We start from the raw sequence: 23,866 nt of genomic DNA, 5'->3' as shown, positions 1-23,866 counted from the left end.
ACAAAACAAAAATAGATAGGCGGAACTAAAGCGACTAAAAAGGAAATATAAGACAAGAAGTTTTAAATAATAAAGTATACAAAAACTATGTATATGAATTATGTTCAGGATTCACGTAACCAGGAAAATCAAAAATATAGAATATAAATAAGTAGATGATTAGAGTGATGTATTTTTCTTTAAATAACTTGTATCATTTTTTAGAGGATAATTATGATTCGGATACTAGGAACTATGGTTTTAATTAGTAGTTTATGTTTCTGGTTTATTCTGCAGAACAATAATCACCCTTTACGAAACGCAAATTATATTACATTACATTAGATGAATCTTTTTTTTTTTTTTTTTCATTACCATTTATTTCAGTACAACTTAAACTAACTAAAAACATTAATAACCTAAGGAACTGTCAATAATCCTTAATAAATACGTATCGATATAAAAACAACGAAATAAAAAACTATAAGCTTAACATACACTTTTTTTAAACAAGGATTAACAATCAAATATAGTATTGAACAATTCTTTCCAACAGAACATTTGTGGCGTCATTAATTGCTTTAAATGAATAAAGGTAATATTGTACTTTCGTTATAACAGCATGATGTTCGATCTTTTTTTTGAGGATGTCATAACGAAAAAGTCGTCCCTCCAAATTATCCCCCTCAAAAAATGATTCCACATCCTTTACAACGACGTTAAAAGCTGCCCGGAGAACTTTGGAATCATATAAAATGTGGAACGTGGTCGCCTCATCTACCTTACAGAAAAAAAAACTCTTCTGGTATCATAATAGAAGACACTTCAAGTATACCTCTACAGACTCTGTAAGTAAAACACTTTTCAGCTGGAGACAAAATGGGGTTCGTTTGCAAGAAATAATTCTCTTTTTCTCGAGATCTAAAAAGAAATATATGTAACCATGGACTTTTTGCTATACCATTTCGTCAAAATCTGTTACATTAGATAAATCTTAGTCAAAATACGTGATATAACAATTAGTGTTGAGACTCGATCCAGCACCGAGTTTTTTTTCGATTTGGTCTTAAGTTATTTTTTCTAGACCAACATGGACCAATTTTTCGGTCCAGCCCGCGGTCTCAGACCGTGGGCTTTCAGGACCAATTTTTATTCGGTCTCACTTTATGGATCGATTTTTTCGGTCTTAACCTAAGGACCGATTTTTTTCGGCGACTAAAGTTATTTCTTGTCAAGATCAACCTTTATTGATTTTTTGGGAAAAAATCTCAAAACTACACGATATTTTCTACAAAAAATACTGTATGCATATAATATAAATTTATTCGTTCGATTATTCAAGCCAATCAGCTGAGTAATATGTCATAAATACTATAAGTAATAAGAATCCTTTTCCACGGAAATTAGTTTGTTTTATTATTTTAATATTAAGTGGACTTCTATGTTCTTCAAGAGTTAGGACCAAATGAAGATAGAGAGAATCGAAGAAAGATAGTTATAACTTGATCTTCCATCTCAGGAGATGCTCGAATCCAGAATTCCGTATTCCACGAGCCACACTCCACGCTATCTCTGTTTAAACTTCGTATGACGTCATAATACATGAAAATACATAGGATGTCATGTTATAAACAGACTGAATGTTTCCATGAGACCGTTCCAGACCAAACTTTTTTGTAGGACGACTTAGTTCGGTCCAACAAAAAATATAACGGTCTCAGACTGGCCTAGTATTTCCAGACCGACACCCAACACAAATAACAATAAAGTGCGCAAGAGATGAAAAAGCGCATATACATAATTTTAGACGAATGAGAATTAAAGATAAGAAAATAACTTTCTTGGTTGATATACATGACGCCTTAGTCTTTATAGTCTCTTTTGTCCTTATGAGAGAGACTCTGAATAGATATATCGGCCTAACCTAAGTAATAACCATCATTGTCAATAATTATTGTACATATTAAGAAACTAAAGACTCCACAAAAACAAAACTAAAATAGATGGGGGGGACTGCCTCAATACCACACTTAAAGTAAAGAAGAGCTCCTTCCACAAAAACAACAGAAAAACAAAAGAAGTAGAAAATGGGAAATTGAAATACATGGAATGAGGAGAAAAACTTTATCATAATTGAATAATGGCTTTTACTACATTGCAGACGAAAAGAATGCAATAACAATGAATGAATTCTTCATCTATCCATCTTTCTATCTTTTCACATAATATGTTATGTACAGCTTCATTTGACTTGGAAAGAGGATTTAATCTAAGAAGAAGGAATTTAAACAGATAAAGAAATATAAAAATAATAAGAAGATTGAAACATTCCAAAAAATAAAGGAAATATTATGTACAAACATACATATTTAAGCATTTTTTATGTACATATTATAGGCATAAGTATTTACTAGTGATGGGAACGAGTCCAAAAAGGAATCCCGATGCCCCTTCGGATTCTTTAATAGTTTAAATAACTGTTAAAAAATACCATTTTGTTATAGATTTTGAAGAAATTCAATTGATATTTATATCGCCTTCCTTTATTTGATCTAAAAACTATTTATATCAAATAAAACAAGGCAATTCCTCTGCCCGGGAAACTTTTCCAGGGCGAATTTTCCCAGGGCGAGTAATCCCCCGGCAAACGTTTCATTGGCACATTTTGCAAAAGTGAGCTTTCCTTAATACTTTAAAAAAACTTATTCCCCTACAATAACAATACCTGCACCGACCACATGTGCTTGGAACACTTTTTTCATGTTAAGTTAATGTTCAATTTATTTCTTCCCAGTTTTTGAGCCTTTTTAATCATAAATTATTATATTAAAATATTTATGAAATTTTAAGACTCAAGTAACAAATTTACAGGGTCATTTTTTATGTTTTGACAGATATATTTGATAATTTATTTTTTTCATTACTAAGAAAAATAATAAATGGTTAAACACTAATTATAAATAATAATAGATAAAAATCGGAATTATAAATTAGACATTATTTTCCCGATTCCATAAAAAAAAAATGATTTTCCGATTCCGATTAATCGTCCCATCACTAGTATCTACGTACAAAAAGTAATGGTGAATATTATATTCCTTGGATTGAATTGAGCAATCAATTTTCTATATCTACAACTGCAGTCATGGTCTATATATTTTTTTAATAAATCAAATAAAATAGATGTTGTATCAATAGATGATATATGTGTGTATCTGCATAGTATATTGTATTCACATTTTATAGGCACAAAAATATAATCTCATCGGAACATTTGAATATCCATACTCTCAACCTAGCATTTTACAAAAATTAAGGGCAGAGATGTTAACGGCCATCCTACCTGATGAGTGTTGGATGGGTCTAAAAAGACTGCAGTCCTATTAGTCCGGGCTTAATATAATTTGTCAGTCCTAGGATCGGTCCCTATTGGTTTTTTATTGTTATGTATTTACTCTTGATCCTATGGCTCTTCCTCCTTTCTTCTTTTTCTTACTATCAGTGATGAAAATCCAGTGTAGAATGGGCATGTTAAAAAAAAGAAACCGAAAATCCACATGGTATCCCTGTCAATTTGAAGAACGTTATAGAGGAGAGAAAGAATAATGCTCATGACGTTTCATTAGATCAGCGTTGACAAGAGAGGAAGGAGAACAGGATATAAACAAGGACATATGCTAGAATTAATTCGGTGTCGATCCCCAAGTCTACTCGGAGTCCAAAAATGACATTTATAACTCAGCAACAAATCCTCAAGGTCTTTTATGAGCACACACGAATGTTTAATCAGATTTTGAATATAATTGAATCTATGATGGAAAGGATATTCCCTACTAAGGAGTTAAATAATAATAACAACTGCTAAGGAAAAGAAAATTCCTTCTTCAGATAACTTATTCAAAAAGACAAACAAAAAAAAACAGACCAGCTAAAAATTACACTGGATTTTCATCTTAAGTGATTTTCCTCTGTGTATAGAATATATATTTATACAACCTTATTACTTTACAACTTTTCTTTCATTCACTCGGCCATTCTGGATCCTCTTTGGATAGTTAGCGTCAAATAATTTATTATTTATTCGAGGTACATCAGCTGAAATGACATAGTCACTAACTATGTCATTTCAGTTGGGGAAGCTTAATCATAATCTCTTTCAAAGAAACAAGATACTTGAAGTTTGAAGAAGGAGGTGTGGCTAGAACTTATAATTATACGTTCTAGTTAATAGTTTTCTTCGTTTTTATATTCTTCAATCCTGGCTAGGAGTGACTAAAATACAAAAGATAGCTCTGGCCGTAAGACTGAAGGGTATAGTTATCAGTTCTTAGAACCGTTGAATGGTAAAAAAGATCGAATCGATGAAAAAAAACAACTAAAAGGAAGGGTAAAAAAAAAAGATTGGGTATATATTCTTGCAGTCCTAAAGAGAGAATATCTAAGTATTGAGTAACTACGTTTGAGTATGCACATGAATAACTGTGGATTTCTGGTGCAGTTACCTTCAATATTTTTTAATGGTCTGTTCGTCGAAACCTAATAACTCCGGGCAATGGCGGATACTACAGCTAGTTAGTGAATAAAAAACATTCAAATAATTAGCAAACAATGAATTAATTTTTCCATTCTTTTTTACAGGAAATGTTGATAAGATGCAATGCATTATTTCATCAGCTATTGATTTTCTGTTAACCTTATCCCAAAAAAGTATTCTAAACGGTGATTGTTGGAATCAAATAATCTCTTGTTAGAGTGTGAACAATTGCATTTGCCTTATTTCATGAAAAATAGTTCAAAAGTCTGGTAGAGGGACAACATTGCCAATGGCCAACTACTAATTACTTTCTCTCTCTTTTTGGAGGAAAGGTTCAGAGATGCATTATAAAGATCTCTATATCATATTTGTACAATTACATTGTAAGTTAGTTGGGGAAAAACATTTACTATTGTTTATCAATCAATTACGACGTTAGTCATTGTAGGTTAAGTTATATAATGACGAAATAATCAATTGAATAATAAGTAAACCTCTTTTTATATGTAGTAGTTCCTTGGTAAAAAAAAAATCCCAAGTAAAGTGTTCATACTTGAAAAAGGCCCTTAAGCCTTGACTACAAACAACAATAAGAATAACAAAAAAATACATTCTTACATTACACGATAAGAAAACCAAGTAAATGGCTTTTGATATGGTTAGAACAACTTTCTGGATCTGATAATTATTTGATTTATTGCAAGCATACATAATGATAATTTTCCAAAGTATCTCATTATATTCCCACATACATAGACAAAGAGTTTAATGTGTGGTTGTAATATTTAAGAATATGATTTAATTAAAAAACAACAAATGAAATAAGAAGATGTATTCATCAAATACAATAAAGAATTAAATAAAAAACTGTCAGCGTCAGCAAGGTTTAAAAAAAGGTATATATTGAATAAATAAATAAAAAGCATTCATTTGTAAATAAAATATAAATTTGTCAGAAAGTACTGTGTATATATATTTTTTAAAGAAGAGTTTTTATGCAGGTGATAATAGTCATGTACAAAGTATAAAATATAATATTGCTGTATAAGGATAAATTAAATTCTTTATTTGTTAAACAACAATAAAAAAAACGAAAATCTAAGTAAATTAATAAGTAATATCAAAGAATTAACTTTTCTTAATTGTCTTTTGGGCAAAAAGGCAACTACAATAAATTCATAGCACTCATCACCCCTTCTATACCTACCATGATGTCTTCGCTTTCGTTTAAAGCTACTTTATGGACAAACAAAGGCAAAGGATACATTTACATTTTTTTAAGGAAATATAGTATATATATATATACGTATAGGAAGGCATATAAATTATTTACTTATAGTAGACGACTCTAAGTAAGTGAAAGTTTACGAGGAGACAACAATGATTCCTTCTTAGAAATACGGGCTGAGCTTACCTGTTGGATGATGATGAAGAAGAGCTCCCACAGGGTGAGGCAACAGGACTCCCTTTGGCTATTGCCCCCAAATTCCGAGTCTTTTCCAATCGTTTTGCAGGACGTGTCAGGTCAGGACTCTCAGGTCTAAATCTCCTCAATGAAAGAGGAGATCGTTTGATGGGTGCAAGAGGAGCTCCTGTGAGTGAGGTTTTGATCCGTCCATCTGATGAGAGCTCTGTCACCATATAGAGTTCCTTTTCTGACTCAATCACGGAGGACGAGATCTGATCTCCTCCTTCACTCCGAGTAGGACTCCAATCATGACTCTTTTTGGGCGAAGAAGGCAGAGAGGAGGTTCCGTCGAGGCGAAAGAGCCATCCGGCCGAGTTGAGGGAGTCGCATATGTTTTTGATGTAGGGTGTGCATTTGAGCATGATGGTGAGCTAGGTCCCACTAGGGGCTAGATTACGCATTACCCTTTTGAAGAAGAATGGGAGGGAATTGTGAGCAAAAATTGTCACTCCAGACTCTAAAAATTGACCCTTCCTTTCAAAAGTTATTTTAAAAAAAAAAAAATGAATTTACCAGTGCTTAGGTATTTGCAAAATAAACACTTTTTAAGTCGTAGGGATATGAAATTGCATAACTTGAAATATGTATTTTACACCCAAAATTATTAAGACTTTTATCGTAGAAGTTTGCAAGTTTTTTGTATCCTCAACAAAACTAATATAACGTCATCAAACATCCACATATTATTTAAATATAAATGCATATATAACATATCCAAAGGCCTACCATAAAAAATCCTTCCTATTATTATTATTTTTTTTGTATGCACAAAAATTATTACGAATTAGTTATTCAATTTTTTTACATAAAGTATAAAATAAAAACATATTAGAAGCATATATGCATAGCGTAAGTAGGTAGGCGATGGAGAGAGTACTTGTTACTTGGCACATACGTAAGTTGACAATCTTAAATTTTTGTCAAGTTTCTAGGGGTTATGATTCAGTACACCTATTTAGACTACGTTAGCTACGGCTCACTGAGAGTGTTAAGTATACCCTCTCTTGAGCAGTAACACATTTTCTAAAATCATAAAACCAGATTTTTTTTTTTTTTTTTCATTTGATTCATTTTCTTCTGAACTTCAAGTATTAAACCCTTAATATTTTATAAAGTTCTTTAATCATTATTTAGGGTTCATTTAAGAGCTAAATATAGTTAGTCGGTTCTGTATTCCGTGATATATTAGTGTTTGAAGTAAAATAGAAGCTGAAGGGTAAATGAGACAAGCAAGTTGGATTCAATTTGGGGACATTTTAATAAAGAAAGTATACTTTATTTGGAGTAGAGAACAACATTTTTTTTATTATGATTAGTTATCGATAATCATGAATGACTCAACGCGGCAAGAGCTGTGTCAACTAACCTCATTGATGTGACAAGTTGGCAGAAAAAAATATTTTAGAGCTTAAATACAATTCACGATGATATGAAATTGGTCCCAAAATGCCAAACGTTACAAAATAAATTCAATTGAAAAAATGAAACAAATATCAATATATATTTTAAACATTGAGCTATGTTAAGTATGTATTAAGGGTTATGATCCGTTCATGAATAAATAAGATAATAATAGGATTTAAATAGAATTAAAGTTGAACAATATTTAAAAAAAAAAAAAAAAAACCTCATATCCATAATTTAATTAATTCTAATTTTTTACCCTATTTTTTTTACGTACATAGTATTTGGAGGAAAATCTTATATATACATTATAAATAGTGTTGGATTCGTGTTTTAACGATCGAGTTTTATTATAATTGAGCTATATATTTAATCATTGAATTGTTAAAATTTAAGTTAAAAAATGAAGCCAATTTGACTGCCTCAATAAGGCAGTACATTATTATGAAGTAAATAATGTGTATTAGGTAATTGTTAACAGTATTATTTGCATAATAGGAAATAATTTTAAAAACAAATTAAAAGTAACCAAGCATAAACTAAATTAATTTAGGTTGCCATGTATTATTATTAATATCCAACTTCCATCAATATAAATTGTATTTCTTCTTTTCAATATCGGGTGGTTTATTGAAATCTGAACACTTAATTAATTAAGCTTGAGTGATTTAAACTAATTCAAGTCTCAATATATTAAAGCAGAAACAATTAATTACAAAAAATAACTGAGCTCTCAAGCTTACGTACAAGTCGAGACAATGACAATTGAACACGATCGACAAATTTCAATTCGCCAACTCCAAGCAGTTGGGCGTCTTCAGGAGCACTGTCTCCGACATCAGCAAGCCCAAAACTTTTGAGAGGAAGAAGGGCTCTGTCAGAAAGGGCAAATTGAACCAGGAGGATTTAAAGAAAACACCCAAGGTGTATCCCTCAAGTCTATGAGGGCCCATTCAAGAAATCTCAGGATTTCACACCAGAATGTCCAGAGAGCTATCAAAAAAGTTGGTGGAAAGAGCCTTGTGAGGGTGGAGAGGCCACTTTTGGTACCCGCAATGAAAGAAACCAATCTCCTCCGTTGCAAGACTGTTTTGAATTTTTTTTTTGAAAATTTTGGCCCGCTACATCCCTAATACCAACCCCCTTAACTACACCTTTTTATTGCATGTTGAGGGGAAGGCCTGCAGTGTCCGTCATCCAAACACAAAAGCTATCAAACCCACTGTCAGCCAGCACTGGGACGCCATGACAGTTGACTACATCTGCAGAGGGTGCCAGGCTTTTGCTACCTGGAAGCCATCATTACTGCTAAGGGCGGCTACATTGATGATTAAGAGAGGTCAGACAAATATCTATTTATAGTATTAATTTTGTTGAAATTCTATTTTTAATTAGTAAATTATATCTTGTGGAAGTTTATAATTCAAAGTGTTCAGATTTGTATGGGCCACTCGGTATAATAGAAAAAAAAGATGAACAACTAAACGTCAATTAGAACAAAAGAAAAAAAAATCTCCCTTCAAAAATAGAACAACAAAATTTATAAAGAGTTACTCAATCAAAATGTAGAAACAAATTTGATATGAGATTAAAAGTTTTTTTTAAGTTCGAGTACTCCTGGAATCCAAGACTAGTATTATATAATCCTAATATGTGAATAAGAAACCCAACTTCAGGTTATGTACCAATATAGAAAGACGAAAAAAAAAGATTTATTTCTGGAACTCATTACGAAGCTTTCCCCCCCCCATCCCCCTTGGTGTCCTCCCCCGGTCTCATACTTTCTACACAACAATACGGACAAAAACTTTAAAATTACCTAGATAAAAAACATGCCTCGTCTTTTTTCCCAGTTTCAATAATAATAATATTACATATTTTCATTTCCTTAAGATATATTAATTAGGTTAAATAAATATGAGAAATAAAATTTGACAAGTTTTCCTTTCACTTTTTCTTAGTTGAAAAACTTTGAAAAATTTACACAAATGATAATGATTTAGGCAAACTTTCAAGGGAAATTAATTGTTTTTTTACGTAGGAACAAATTCAAAGAAGGGAAGATGTGCAAATACATCATTATATTTCCACTTTACATATTTTTTTAAAAAAAACACCTTTATCTTAAAAATAAAATACAATTTGAACTTATTCTGGATTTATGTACATACATATCAACGTTTATTCAACTCATTTTAATACAGCTTTGATAAGCCTCTAATCCCTATATTGAAAAATGAAGAAATTATCATAATAGGAATCCTTATATATCTGTATAATATAGTTTGTTTTTGTGAATCAAAATAAGCCCTTATATTTTTACTCATACCAAATGAACATTAGTATTAATCCTATTATATGTGTATATAAATATTTGTAAAAATTGCTTTAGATTTACAAGTCATTCACAATTATATTTGGGATTTTCAAAAGAGGTGCAAGTTTAATTATTGTAACATCAAACGGACAGAAAAGAATAAAAATCGTGTATATAAGGAGGTTCTACAATAGAAATTTACATATATAATTATAAAGGATCGTTTTAGTAAAGAATTTTAACATAAACAAACTAAATACAAATAAAATCTTTTTAATTTTTCATTGGGTATCTTTAAGATAGCATGTACGTGTAGGTATAGATATAAAATAACTTACAATAGTCCCTGAACAACAAAAAGCTCCAACATTAGGCATTTTTGTTAAAAGAAATAAAAGATACTTAAAGAAGAAAAGTACCTTTTCCTCACTTAAACAGTAATTCAAAGTTTTAATTTTCAACACAATCAAACAAAACTATTTTTTTCTAACATTTATTGGACTTTTCCTCATTTATGCTACCAAAATACAAAATTTAATTAATATTTCAACGAGAGATCCAAAGTTTAACTATTGGGGTATCTCCCAAATATGCATAAAAATATATATATAAAAACAGATACATCCATTTTTAATATAATAAACACATATTAAAAGACGGATCATAGTAAAGATTTCTTTCATTTTCCAATTTTTTAATATCATATATCCATTAAATATGTATAAAAATACATTTTTAATTAGTTGAGAGCCTTCTTTAAATTGATCCAATCAATTTATTTTCCTTGTTGACATTTTATTTTATTTTTTGGTGCAAATTATACTATCCAATTGAATTCTCATCAAGGTACAAGCGTGCATAAAGAGCGATTAATGTTTGATGAATACATACATCAGTTCTTTGTATGTACGACCATTCAAATAAATTAATTTAAAGATAATGTACATTGTATTCCTACGTAAACATAAAAGCTTTATGAGAGCTTCAACATAGAAGGGCTTTCATCAAATAGGTATGCTTGAAAGAGTCTAAAATTGGAAAGCCCATAGAAATTACTCGATTTAGTATATATTTATAATAACCACCATTTAATAACAACTATTAAGAAATATAGTGACACTCTTTGTGAGTGTCATTAAGAGATTGGACCCCCCCCAAGTTAAGGATTTTTTTGCTTTTTTACTAGAAAATTTAAAACTTGATGTGAAAAACCATAAGGTTTTTGATTTTTTTTGTGAATAGTTGTAGATTTTTGAAAAAAAAATTTGTATATCAAATAGTATATAATAATTTTTTTTCTAAAAAATCTAATTTTTCAAATATTTTTTTTTTAAACATTTTTATTTTTTGATAAAAAAATACAATACCAAAAACTAAGGCCCCACCAAAATATAGTCGTGTTGACGCCCCTGATTAAAAAAATGGTTTTTTTCAAGTGTTATTTGAAATATTAAAGAATCGGAATCCGGAATTTTTACTAGAATTGCATCGGAATTGGCATCTAGATTTTATTTGGAATCGTCCTATCACTACAATGCATTTAAATTAGGGTGGGTCTTCTTGTACACTATATCCTCTTAAATGGACCATATTTCAAAATCAATCGGATTATGTCCGGACTAGATGGAGGCTAAAAGTTGTTCCTTCAAGAGCTAGAGAAACGAGTTTCACACCACTTCAGCATCAAATTGTACGTATGGGAGGGAGCACCATGATGTTAAAAGGTATACGTATCTTGCTCGAAGTGGGAGTGGGCACATCGCTGGAAACTTTTCTCCAGGACGGTGCTCAAGTACTCGATGTATGTAATTTTAACACCAAGGGCACAAAGGTAAAGAGTACTTTACCGGACCGGCTGATGGAACCCTATCCTATCACTGACTCAGATTTTAGCTACCAATACATTCTTTTTTTGACCAAGCCTGGATCATTTTGTGAGGTTGTGCAGAGTCTCATCAGTAAAAAGTTGAGCATCACTAATGATGGGAGGCGTGCCAGACTTGAGCAAATTGAGGAACTTCTTCTTCATCTTGTAAATGAAAATGTTTTAACCCTGTGTATACAGGGTGAGGACTCAAAACTTATAAAAAAATTTATACCCCTTTCCACTTCTACATATTTTTATTTTGACCCATTTTTATGGCCAACTTTTGTATAAAAAGTTGGTAAATCACCAATTTTCTACAATTTATATTCAATATGTCCTCCTCCATTCTAAATAATGGTTTTAATACGGGTACGAACAGAAGCACAGGTGGCATGATGAAGTCCGAGTACAAGTTGTTCCACTCCTCCGTGATCACGGCCTTCAGGGCATCGACATTCATGTGAGAAGTTTGTTCGTCTTGCCCTCAAAGACCCGCCAAACAGCGAAGCCCAGGGGTTCACGTTTGGTGAGGGCGAAGGCCAAACACCTGCACCTCCTTGAACGTGTGTACTAGGGCGCCGTCTTAGGTAAACACATAGTTGTTCCTGAGGAAAGTGCTCTTCAGCCATGGCAAGGCATGTACCTAAGGACTTTGTAGTAGACGTCCGTGCTGACTTTCTCGTAGGTCTTAAAGAAGTAGGGAGGTATCTTGAGTCCGAGGACCATGACCTGAGATGGATGTTTGGTCCTGAATGTCCCCTCGACCTGAGCTCCTGATTCAGCCAAGAAGCGATCATTTCTCCTGTTCAGAACAGCTTCCACTGCGAAGATCTTCTCGCGGGAGATCGATTTGTGCGCACAGAGGAGATCGGACACCTTCTGTCGTTTTGCTTTTTGCTCAGACATTTCTGATCGCAGAACAACATAACAAACATCAAATTGTAGCTTATTTTCCCCTCATTCGAAAATTTTAGAACTGAGACTAAGACCTCGAAGAGGATCCTAATTTTTGAGGCCTCACCCTGTATACATATAACGAATATGTAGGTTATAGTTACTTTTGACAAAAGAAAACGAATTGATGCCGTTGTTTTGTTCAGGAAGCAATTTCAGATCCGGACAGTATGTACTTTACTTATCTAAGTAGAAGAAACCAATTTATTTAATATCTGACAAACACATACACATCCTATGTGTATGTAAAGGGAAAAGTGTAAATGATGTGTAGTAAGAAATGAGTAACCAAAAGCTCATTCCTTTGAGACATTTGCCGTTATGAGATAAATGTGAAAAATACATAAACGTAATGAAAATAACGGAAATTCTAGGGTTATTTATAGCATATCATTACAAGGTGTTGTGTATTTATTAGTGATAGTGATAGTCATGAAAAAAATGCCAAAAAATTCCCAATGCCGAATCCAGTTCTTAAATATTTTAAATAATAGTTAAAAATACAATTTTGCTATCAAGTCCACATGATTATTTTTTAGGGGGAGCTTGGTTTTTGTATGTTTTTTTTTGAAAAAGATTTGTAATATTACACTTTTTGAAAAAACAATTTCTAATATAAAATTTGATATTTTTTTTTTTCAAAAACTCACAACTATTCAGAAAAAATTTAATTTTTTGAATTATTATTTTTTTTTAAACCATTTTCAATAAATTTAATTTTTTGGATTTTTTTTAAAACTCAGTTTTTCACAAAACAAATAAAACATTTTGGGAAAAAATATCAAATATCTATTTTTTTGGAAAAAAAATTCAAAAATCCCTAGCTGTATTCAAATATATATATATATATATTTTTTTTTTTTTTCAAATATTAAACTTTTTGGAGAAAATTTCAAAATACATAGTTATTCAAAGAAAATTTAAGAAATTATATGAAACTACAAATATTAAACTTTTTGAAATTATTTTTTTCATAAATTAGAAAAGTAATTAATAAGAATCGGAATAGCAAATTAAACATTATTTCATAACATTTCTCGATACCGATCCCGTTTCCAGAAAAAAAAACAAATTCTCCGATTTCCAATAATTCGTTTTATCACTCATATATCTGTGTTTTTTTGCTCGGTTCACGACATTATTTACAGTCCGGATTGGTCCTAAATGATTATGACCGATTTGCAAAAAAATTTAATCTTTTTTATTCCGTGGGCCGATTTAAGGGACCAAATTTATTCTAATCCCAATTTAACAAAATTATACACATATGCATCACTTTAAACTTCTTATGATATCATTACATCAATGTTCACAATTTGAGTACGTACGTGACGCAATCAAAAATTAATGCGTAAAATTGGTAAGAAAATTTTCTAATTGATATTAATATAAATCGAATTTTTCAATGAGACCTATCCAGACAGAATTTTTTTAGAAGACCAAATTAGTTAGATTAAACAAAAATTATAACGGTCCCAGATCGGCCTAGTATTTGTAGACATAACCCAACATTTTATATGTATTTAGACACGAACAGTGACTCATTAGATAATTAATGAATAATTAGGAATACGGTTGAGTCGATTGTATTAATGGTGAGGTATCCATAGTCACTCAATTTTTCCAATAAATTCACCGATATTGCAGCAATTTTGCGTTTGATATTTTTTCTGAGCTCTTCAAACATTTTTTTGTGGATTACTGGTGTAGACAAATGACTTCCCATGACCCCAAAGAAAGTAATGTAAAGGTTTTAAATCGCACGATCGAGACGGCCAATTAACCGTCCATTTCTCTAAATAACGCACTCCCAAATTTGTTGGGTAATAAATCGATTTTAACGTTTGCTGTGTGACAAGTGGTTTTGAAAGCATATGTTTTCCAAGTCCATTGGACCAAAAAAAAAATATTCTGATTATCAGGTATCAAGGTGCGATAGCGATTTCAATTTACAGTCACGTAGCTAATATCATCATTAACAAAAAAATATGGACCAGGGATCCATCCATCATGTAGTACACACCAAATAGTAATTTTTCAGGATGCAATGATTTCTCGTGAAGCACTTATGGATTAATCCCTGACCAATAACACATATTTTGCTTATCAACAAAGCCATTGAGCCAAAAATGAGCTTCGTCACTTAAGTGATTTGAAATGAAAATCAATTTGGCAATCGAACGCTGATTTTGCTAATAAATTTAGATAATTCGCAATCGTGAATCAAGAGTATATTGCTCCATGATAAAATATATACTAATAAAGTTTCTAAATGTCAAAGGACCAAAATAAATATATCTAACGTGAAAAAAAATGGAAGCATCACTAATGGAAATAATCCCTTTACTTAATTAGTGCAAACCAATCTTACAAATTAAAGGAATATTTAAAAAAAAGGTAGGACCCGTAAGCTTTAAAAAAAATCAACCTACACATGATATTGACAAAATAAGGAAAATGTGAATTGAGAATATATGAGTTGAAAAAATATAATCGGAAATACTTCAAGTTCACATTATTTTATATTAACTAAGGGGATCCCAAAATTTAAACAAAGCTTTCCCGGGATCTTGCTCAACGACAATTTCCCGGGAAATGAGAAACCCTAGTATCTATGGTGAATACATTACAAAATAGTGATTAAATTACAAGGAGATCAAAATGGTTTTTGTATATAATGTATGTATGCTGGTACATAGAAATATATTAATACATGTATAAATTATATCCATTTCTTGTTCGTTTCATTATACTTTCTGTGAAGAAAGAGAGAGAAAGAGAAATAATTTCTAATGATGTTCTTGGAGCCTTTTCATACAGACTCACAAAAAGAATTAGGGATAAAATATTGTTGTAGATATGTATATATAAAGGCATTATGGCCAAGATAATCAAATGAAAAGGAAACACCTTCAAATAAATAAAAACCCACAAAAATTTTATATAGCATACAAAAATTACTTGTGCTTTATTAAGTAAACCGTGGGTCAGGTGAAAATCATAATTTTTCCTTAAAATTTAATATTTTGTACAGGAATGCCTTGTACATTAGATGCAAAAAATTGCTTATGAAAATATAGCGAGTAAAACCAAAGTTAATAGAAATACAAGGTTATACCATCCTGTAATTGGGATGCTAGAATTTTCAATTTGATCTATTGTAACGACTGTTAGGCAAAACAGATAGATTTTGACGTCATAGAGAATAACAACCGTACTCTAACAGTAAAGGTGAAGGAGGGCGATATATAGCTAGTTTTAGTAACAGTTATTTGCTATGACGTCACTATTAAAAAGCGTGGTGAAAGTAAAACATTTTTCGGAAAAGCTTTATGGTATAACCTTGCATTTCTATTCATATTGAGTACAATAAAACTGACTTTATGAGAGATTTTCTAAAGCACATCTATGTATTTTTTTATTTCCCACATTAATTCGGGACTTCATTTTTATTTTGTAGTAGCTGTGTTGCAAAAGTTGAGATATTTCTTTCATTTTTTAGAAACTCTAGTCAATTTCCTTTACAAAACAAAAAACAAAAATACGATATGTAAATTGCATTAATGGTTTTTTTACTGGAATGCACCCTAAATAAATGGGCCTTTTTAAATTTAAAATTCTACATGATAGGGGTAGTTGACAGAATTCAATTTGTGAGCACGTTTTCTAAGAGTTAGGCTTCAATACTTTCAAGGAACAAACCCCTATAATTATTGTTGCATTAAATACACCTCAGATAAATTCTTTTCATTTTAGATCAATTTCTTCAGAAACTCTAGTCTAGAACGTCCAAAAATTTATGATAAATATAATTAGCTATAGTGTTCAGTGTTTAAACGCAATGAGTAACTACGTAGAGGCTCAGTTGATCCACGCTAATTTGGGTAAATTGAGACATAATGAGTGTATATAAAAAATAAATATTTCATTTTTCTAAGTGGTTGTGAGTAGAATCCCATTAAATATATAAATAGTTATAAATATTAAGAATAAAATAATATCAGAAGTATAAGTAAACATTATAGGTTTACATTTGTTCCGTGTAATCTATGAATTTTGTGTGAGCTCCAAATAAATAAAGTTTATTTCTTTCTCTAGGAATGGCCAGGCGCCAACCTACGCACATTGACTTCAAGAGAATAATTACTCCCGAGTGCATTTCGATGAGCTACGTCGATTCCATCTACTTTTTTTATACTGATGATCACTATTGATGGCTATCGATAATCGCTACTATCTTTAAAAAAAAAGATATTACAACTAAAATACCGTTTATTAAGATATAAAATTGGTAACAATGATTACATATTACTTTGAATTTAGCAAAAAAAAAAAAAGTCATCTCTCAATATCCCCTTTACAAGATTAAGGATAGGCCTAAAAGTGAATTTCTTATCAAGTAACTCCTTTCGATTCTACTTATGTATATATAAATTATAAATTTTAAAAGATTATCACGCAAAGCATGAAATGCTAATAGGTCACACACAACATATTTTTGATCCAATAAATGGTATATTTGTACACGTCAACACGTTCATTCATTAGATATCATAAGTGGAAAGAATGATGGATCAGCTATTTGCACTGAAAAATTATCCACTGTTCTGTGACAATTACTATAATTCTAAATTTCCTCAGAATAATCCATGATTACATCATTAAAATACAAAAAAACGTTTCAAATCAATCTCAAAAATCAAAAATTGATTAATTAGTTTTCATCATCTTTCAAATTCCATATCTAATATTAGTTTACGAATTCTTTGTAACAAGTGGGATTATTGTAAAATTTTGATTCAACTACTTTGACCCTATTTCAAGATTTGAACTAACTTATGAGTAAAAAAATATATATTATTCACAGTAAAATAGATCTATTTTCTGGAGAAAAAAAATTATCCATTTCATATTTAATGTAAAATTACATTTTATTTTATTTTTTTGATGCAGATTTTGGTGACATTTTAAAAATTTAGCAATAATCAAGTATGTATATTGTATTAATAAGGCAAGGAAATAATTGGTAAGGAATGGAGTTTTTATAGATTATATTATATCAACCTTGAGCAATATCTGCATCAACGAAAATATACCAAATAAATATTGCTCCTAAAATACTGTATCTATATAAAAAAACCATTAATCCTGTAGTTGCATTTTGTTTAAATTGAATGATCTCACATAATATTTATATATACTGTAAAGTCAAAAATAGTCTACGGACCACCTGTTGAACACTTGTCACCGCACAAATTTTCAAATTTAGAATTTTTTTAAATAGGAAACCTGGGTAAAGGGGTCACTTGAACAAAGTCGTTGCTTTTTTAATTTCCCTTGCCTCACCACTTATTACAAGTTTGACTGTAAGCAAATACTTCAATTAAAATCAAATTAATATTGCTTTTCAACTATTTTTGTAAATAAAATACAATAAATTTTGACCCCTTTAAATGAACCCATTTGTCAAAGACAACAATGAAAAAGTGAGTTGTACTTCATTTCGAAACAAAATCCTTAAAAGAGATGGATTTTGACCTTTAAATTGCATTTCTTCATGATTTGATTATTCTACAGGTGGTTGTCTAGATAAATTGAGAAAATCTTTAAAGGCCTGTCACCTACCAACTAGATGTGGTAGAACTATAAAATTTGTATTATTTGAAAGCGACATTTGTTATAATTCAATTATTTATAATGAGATCCTTTTCACTTGATAACCTCGGGCAAACGGTGCCGGAAGCCTTGGTAGGTCTGAGCGGCCTCGTGCAGATGCAACTTTGTCATTGTATGGGTAATGCACTTCTTCAGGGCCTCCACAGACGAATGATACTTGGTACGGGGCTTATGTTTCACTCTCCCCGAGGGATAGAAATCGCATAGGTTCAGTTCAGGGTTGATTACATGACAAAAATCCCGACTTCAAAAGTGAGGACATTTTGTGGGCAAGACATCATCCACTTTTTTGGCAATGCCGTTCGGTTTACTGTCTTGTTGGACTTGTTGTTACATTAAATGTAGCTTTCAAATAATAATAAATGTATCGTTTTAACCAAATAGTTCGTTCGTTATAAGCCTTTAAAAAATCAAATCTATTCATAGTAACTTACAAATTGAGACTATTTAGAAGAAAAAAATATCTGACTCAGTAATATATTATAATAAAACAAAATCTGGAGTATGTAACATTGATAAAATGTTTAGGCAACATACCCCTAAAGTTAGTTCCAGACATTGACCGTTGCATTTATTTAATTTAACTGCTTTGGCAGTTATAAATGGTGTACATTTATATCAAAATGACTTCACCGTCGTTGAAAGATGTATTATAGACTTGCCCACAATCTAGTGTAAAAGCTCTCAAACTACTCAGATCCTTCTGCAATATACATATTATAAATTACTTTTAAGAAGAGCAAAGCAATTACTTCTTCCCATTTCTCTCCATTTACCCCTGATAATGATCCTAATTTGCTCCATTATTTGAATAAAAACCGCTCTCTTATAGAAGTAGTTTTATGTAAGTAAAATATTACTAACTTTGTCCAATTATTCTGCAAAAGGAAAAAAGTCAATACATATTATGCAACGACGCAAAATATGCATAAATAAACGAACAAGGATCCAACCCACCGCTCTTTTCATCAATTTTATTAAACAGGAGGAAAGCCTTGCACAAAACAACTTGTCAAACATTTTATTTTATTGATTGGGAGATTTTAAGAGATATGTAATATTTATTTAATACTTTTAAGAGGTTATAAAATATTAACATATTTATAAGCCAATATTTGATGTCTTTTTGATGCAAGGAGGGAGGGGAAAGTCATTGAGTGAAAATGCAGTTAATGAATCCTCAGACTCTTGAAAGAAATAAAAAAGTTTTTATGACAACCATAACTTGTAGTAGTTAGCTATTTTACACTCCTTTAAATAATTAAAAAACTTATTAAGAGATGACTTGGATGATAAAGTCACTAACGCAATAGCAAATTAACAATTATAATAGGACACTGTCCAAAATGATGTGTTTTTTTATATAAAATTATGTGGTACTATTTATAAAATAAAATAAAAATAACAAAAACTGGAGGAACCATCTGTTTTTTATAGATTTTTTTGTCAAAAAAATATAGTCATTTAGAACACCCTAATAATATTAAAGCATATGTAGCTACTAGGGGTTCTCTCCCGGGATTTATGGGGGTTTTATACAAATGGAAATCACTCGTTTTAAAGTTGATATTCTCTCATATAAGTAATTAAAAAAGTAATGTGGATTCTAGTGATGGACAAGTTGGGTTTTAGCAAAGGGATCAGGTTATATTTCAAAATATAATCCCCTCCTCTATCAGGAATTAGCGGATTCATCCCTAATCCCTAATTATTTAATTTTTTTGTTACAGGTTAACCCTCCGTTAGTGAGCTGGGATATTATAGACACCATGATTTATAAAAATGATTTTAATTGATTTGAATCTACACTCTATCACGAATACATTTCAGTATGCTTCTGAAATATCATATCAGATTATTTGCAGTGGTTGAATTATCTTGATGATAACTTGTTTACAATCTATTCGCATATTTAGCGTTTTTAAATCGAGATTCAGTGAGTTTAGTTAACTGTTTTGCTTCAAAGTTTTTCTTTTGATTTTATGGATTCTTCTTTCTTTTTTTCACTGTGAGGCCTGAGGTAAGGAAGCAATTATTATTACACAACCTCATCAAAACTGATGGGTACTAATTTGATTGACGAAATTCGGATAAAGAATTTGTGATTTCTCCATTTCCCAAGTTTTTTCTGTTCTTTACATTTCAATCGATATTTACAAGTGCAAAATGGATGGTATAGTTTTTAAAAAAAAGTATCAAAATTTCAATGACATCACTATAATAATCCTTCAATTGTGGATCATATAACTATGTCAGAGGTTTCTTTTTTATCCAGCTCTCTAACTCCGTTGTACGAAAATATGTTCACTAATGGAGGAATTAAAGACAAAACCGCACACTTTTAGTGATAATGATAAAATGAAGAACTAGTTTATAATTTGTTTTGTCCTTTTAGAACAGTGGTTCTCAAGTGAGGGTACGCGTACCACTTGGGGTACTTGGAGGCAATCCAGGGGGAATTTCAGATTTTGAAAGAATATTTTACAAGAGGTACACAACTCAGGGGTTTCTGCAGGAGGTGGGCTGGACGGGCTGTAACCCCCTCCGCAAAATTAAGGAATTTTTGTTGTGTCTTTTTGAAGAAAATTTAATCTTTGATTTTTATTTTTCAAAAAGTTTAATTTAATTTTATATGAATAGCTATGGATTTTTAAATTTTTTCCAAAAAAATTAATATTTAAAAATTAAAATTATAATTAAAATTTTTTGTAAACAAAAGTGGATTTTGATATTTTTTCAAAAAAAGAAACTTAATTTTTTGAGAATAGCTATGACTTTTTGAAAAAACTCATTCGAAAAATGTAAAACTTTGAAAAAACATTCCTAAAAGTTTTAATTTTTAGATTTCTTTTCGAAAAAATTCTAAAAATCAAGTCCCATCTAAATGTAAAAAAGCTTACTGTTGGTTATGGGGTACTTGGTTTGAATAAATATTTTACAAGTGGTACGTCACAAAAAAAGATTGAGAATCCCTATCTTAGAATATAAAATGAAATAAATAAATTTTACAATATTTATCATTTAGTCAGGGGGTCCTCTAATTTAAAAATTTGTATCCCAGGAAATGATAAACCTTACCTTCCAAGTAACTTTTTACAACAGTAAAAACAATAAAGTGAAGTATTTTTCCCGCTCATGAAACTGCATGACTTTTGCACAAGTACTTTTAGATTAAAAGTTGCATTATTTTTGCAATTTTCATAAAAATGTAAATAGTTTTTCAACATTCATTTATAAAAATGAAATAAAGTTTGACGTTTTTTTATTTCTTTTCGTTATATGAGCATTGAGCAACAAAATAATAAATTAATATGAAAGAAGTAAAGAATTCTGCAAACAAAAAAAACAAAAAAGTGTGGTTTTTTTTTGGAAAACTCATTGCAAATTTAAACCATGTTATGTTGGTGTAAAGAGAAAACAAGAAAGGGGGAGTGGGTATTAGTTTAAAAAAAAATTAATTTCCTTTTAAGATGTTTCTGATATCAAAAGATTAGAATGAAGAAAAAAAAAAACTTTTTAGTAAAAAGTTTAATTTCTTTATTTGAAATAAAAAGTAGGTATATAGAATACAAGGGAATACGACATTATATTAAAAGTACACTTATTATTAATGATTAGTTACATAGTAGGACCCCATAGTGAATATTCAAGTCCTTCATTTGATTGGTCTCTCTTTATAAATACGCAAAACAAATAGGCCCTTGCTATTATTTCGTCAATTAGCACTTTTCAGGGTCACTTCATTGAAAGGAGTCTATGGCTGTACGTACAAGCATTGTACTTGTAGGTAGCAGACAAATTAAACTAGGGAAGTTGCATTCATTTAGTCTCTCAAGCGCTCTCGTTCGCTCTAGTATTTGTTCTTTTAAATAGTGTAGAAAGCAATTAGTCTATTAATCTGCCCACCAAAAAATAACGTATTAAATTATGGAATAGGCCCCTGCTTTGAGATACTCCATTGAACTGACATAGGACATTTAAACTCAATTGCTCCTATATAAATAAAAAGAAGCTCTTTGTACGTATTTAAAACTTTCATTAGAAGGATTTTATTCCACATAACCTTCACTCCAACCCAAAATAAACATGTGCATATTTGTATAATATAAAAATATTAAAAAAGAACTGAAAAATCAAATGTGAAAAGTGTGTAGAGATGAAATTAATTAATTAAATGAAACATATGAAAAGGGATGATGATATTTCTATTCATATATAATTTATAAGAATTTAGATTTCATCTTCTCATTTTTCACAAAAAAAAAATTACAATTCTAATTTGAGATAGCTTCAAAGGCTTATTTAAATTTTAATCAACATTTCATGTTAATGACCCCCCCGACCTTAGTTGTAATATATATGTACATATTTAAATACTTTTATACCAATTTAGTTTGTCATTTTCAATTTGTAAAATACTGAGGTGTTAATTCATAAACTATAAAGTAAATAATTCAAATTACTGTGAATCGCATATACGTTTAAATGAAGTCTTCTATATAAAAAAATTAATAAAATAATATACAAATCCCTTCATAAAAGGTAAAATTAAAAATGTTCAACAACAACACAAAAAAAAGGGGTTGAAAGCTTTTTATATTTCTTTGCTATTTTATATAATGATCAACCAGAGATACCTGAAATTGTTCGGATTTTGTAAAAGTTTAATTAATTACAAAGACTTTATAGTTATACGAATCTTTAAAGGGGATGGTGAAGAATAATAGTTTTGCACTCTTTCATTCTTAATTTAATAAAAACAAATATATATTACTATTTGATTGAAAAAAAATTAGCAAATTTTATTTAACTAGGTTACCAAAGACACTGTTAATTAATCATTTGTCAAATTTCAGGCTGTGAAATTGGATGTATACATAAGTACATCGTTATTATAAATTAATATAAAAATAATAACAATTTCATTAATTCGTCAAATTTTCTATTAATATAATACGTATTATGTGGACATTACGTCGTAAATAATCAAAAACAAAATTAAACCTTTCATTATTTTTAAAAAAAGTAACCATCAAATCTCTTATTATACTCCGGCTAATGTGTATAACTAAGTTGCTTAGGAACATAAAAAGTTCAATACATAAAATTATTTTGACGTCTATCAAAACATATTATTTCGAAACACTCAAGACGGATCAAGACGGGACATTTTGACATTACCCTCCCCCACCTTTCAACAAGAAAATATATATGTAATTTTAAAAAAAGAAAAAGATCCATTTCCAGAATTATAATCAGGGGCGTCCGCAGAACTATATTTTAAGGGGCCTTGGATTTTTCATTTTTGTTTTTTGAGAAAAATTAATTTTTTTTGAAAAAAAAATTCAAAAAACCATAGCTGTTCACATAAAATTAAATTTTTTGAAGGGGAAAAAAATTATAATGTTAAATTTTTGGAAAAAAATTTCAAAAATCTACAGCTTTAATAAAAAATTAAATTTTTTGGAAAAAAAATTCAAAAAACCATAGCTGTTCACATAAAATTAAATTTTTTGAAGGGAAAAAAATTTATAATGTTAAATTTTTGGAAAAAAAATTCAAAAATCTACAGCTTTAATAAAAAATTAAATTTTTTGGAAAAAAATTTCAAAATCGTCAACTGTTCAAAAAAAAAAAAAAAAATTTGGAAAAAAATACAAATATAAA

The 23,866-nt window shown here is 30.1% G+C and overlaps 1 protein-coding gene across 16 annotated transcripts in view; it reads right to left on the bottom strand.

Moving 5' to 3' along the window:
* Positions 1-23,866, bottom strand: part of LOC121118926 (uncharacterized) — a 363,098-nt gene that overhangs the window by 226,083 nt on the left and 113,149 nt on the right. For 11 of the 16 annotated variants that reach the window (XM_071888276.1, XM_071888257.1, XM_071888277.1 and 8 more), the window contains exon 2: positions 5,928-6,386. The exons of the other annotated variants lie outside the window; for them this stretch is intronic. In XM_071888276.1, the coding sequence (XP_071744377.1) occupies positions 5,928-6,343 (416 nt within the window). In that variant the 5' untranslated portion in view covers positions 6,344-6,386. The remainder of the gene's footprint in view (positions 1-5,927; positions 6,387-23,866) is intronic. 16 annotated transcript variants of the gene reach the window in all.

Source organism: Lepeophtheirus salmonis, chromosome 5 (genome assembly GCF_016086655.4).
Source record: "Lepeophtheirus salmonis chromosome 5, UVic_Lsal_1.4, whole genome shotgun sequence".
Lineage (NCBI taxonomy): Eukaryota > Metazoa > Arthropoda > Copepoda > Siphonostomatoida > Caligidae > Lepeophtheirus > Lepeophtheirus salmonis.
This window is presented reverse-complemented; position numbering and strand designations above follow the sequence as displayed.